Source organism: Phalaenopsis equestris, unplaced genomic scaffold (assembly GCF_001263595.1).
Source record: "Phalaenopsis equestris unplaced genomic scaffold, ASM126359v1 Scaffold227876, whole genome shotgun sequence".
NCBI lineage: Eukaryota > Viridiplantae > Streptophyta > Magnoliopsida > Asparagales > Orchidaceae > Phalaenopsis > Phalaenopsis equestris.
The window spans coordinates 1083-2898 of record NW_018245861.1 but is presented as its reverse complement, the minus strand read 5'-3'; the positions used below and the strand labels follow the sequence as shown (position 1 = coordinate 2898).

The following is a 1816-nucleotide window of genomic DNA, read 5'->3' as shown; positions in this document are numbered from 1 at the left end:
CATAATATTCTTCTGATCCACACTGTAATCTGCATTTATCACATCCTCGGGTAATATTTTTCGTGTAGTGACACACACGTGTATATCGTGTCGAACTAAACACGATTTCTTTGGTAAAATCATGAATCCTCGAGAGAAAACCAGAGAACCACCCCCCCTGGGCTTATTTTCTTCCTTCGCGTTCCGTTCCTCACATCTGAAATCCAAACCCTTGCGCTAAACCTAGCCTCTCTTCGATCAAAACCAGAGGAGGAAGATGAGTTGGATGAAGCCCCCGTACTGGCAGCGCGGCGATGTTGAGGAGGGCAACGTAACAAGGCCGCTTTACCCAATGATGCTGGAGAGGCCGGAACTGCGGTGGGCGTTTGTGCGAAAAATCTACACTATCGTTTCCATCCAGTTGCTTCTCACCATCGCAGTATCGGCCCTCGTTGTTTCCGTCAAGCCCATCTCCCATTTCTTTGTCGCTTCAAGCGCTGGAGTCGGCCTGTACATTTTACTGATAATTTCGCCTTTCATTTGTATGTCCTTCTACATCCCTTTCTGGTTGTGAAACTTATTATTATTTTTGTTTTTCAGCCGTTTTTTTGGTTATTTGGATTCTGATATTTATTTTCGCTGATCACATTCTTGGTCGATTAACTTCGCCGCGGTTTTCCGGCGCTTTTAAATGTTTTCCCTTCGTTGATTTGTTGGAATTTACTAGGCTTTGTTATCTTCTGGTTATAGACTATAACATTCTTTTGAGGTCATAAATTTTACTATATGAGAGCCCTTAAAAGTGATTCTTTTTTTATGTTTTTCATCTGTTATGGGTCTGTTAGGGATCTTCCGACTGTCTGCTGGATCTTTTTGATAGGGAATTCAAGTTTTGTTTCTGTTTTTAAACTTTCATTTTCATTTTAATGTTTAATTGCCATATAAAATTCAGTTCTTTTTATTGGATTGAGGATTTAAGATAACCTTTTGTTTTGTTAAATTTTCAGTGATGTGCCCTCTGTACAACTACTACCAGCGCCATCCAATAAACCTTATTTTACTGGGTCTGTTCACTGTATGCATCAGCTTTGCCGTGGGATTAACTTGTGCCTTTACAAGTGGTAAGCTCCTCAAATTTTCTCTTAGAGCAGTAGAATCTAAGGTGTTTGATGTATTAATAAATGGAAACTAATCAATTCAAAAGTTTAATTTGATTGATAAAGAGCATTATTGAATGTGGGCTTAAAATATTCAGGCCCTGATCTTCCTTATAATGATGATGAGAGAATTTTACATTTAGGTTTCGGGTCCAATCTTTAGAAAGCAAATGCTGAACTAGATAAGATACTACTCAAAGATTTCACCCTTATTTTACAAGGAATTTAGGATTTGAGGTTTGAAATTTTCGGTATGCACAAACTCTTATTGCTAATTATCCCTCTTGATAATGGGAGAAGATTTTCAATTAAGACTAGTCATTACAACGCTGATTACTCAACATGCAATATTAATAAATTTAGGATTTAAAGTTGTAGACATTACCGTCATGACCTAAGAACAGATGGTGGGGGGAATGGTGATAAATCCGATTAAGATCACATAATTTTATTGTTCTTGTTTTTTATTAACATTGATCTACTTGGCAAAAAGACTTATTTCACTCAACTTGACAGAAGGATTTTTGTTGGTAGTCATAAATTATTTTGTCTAAAGAGACAGTTGACTCGGCGTGGTTGTTTGTCTAAATTATAAATTTAAGTCGACTTTAGCTAACAATAGACTTTGTGCCATATCAAATATACTAGGATTTACAACCCAAAGAGATAGAATACCATTG

At 37.0% G+C, this 1816-nt stretch overlaps 1 protein-coding gene across 1 annotated transcript; it reads left to right on the top strand.

Annotated features, from left to right (window-relative positions):
- Window positions 1-134: 134 nt before the first annotated feature.
- Window positions 135-1100, top strand: LOC110037954 (BI1-like protein; the record flags this gene model as incomplete). Its single annotated transcript, XM_020742702.1, has 2 exons — window positions 135-521; window positions 987-1100. Coding segments are annotated over exons 1-2 (379 nt in total), but the record flags the coding sequence as incomplete, so codon positions are not given.
- Window positions 1101-1816: the final 716 nt, after the last annotated feature.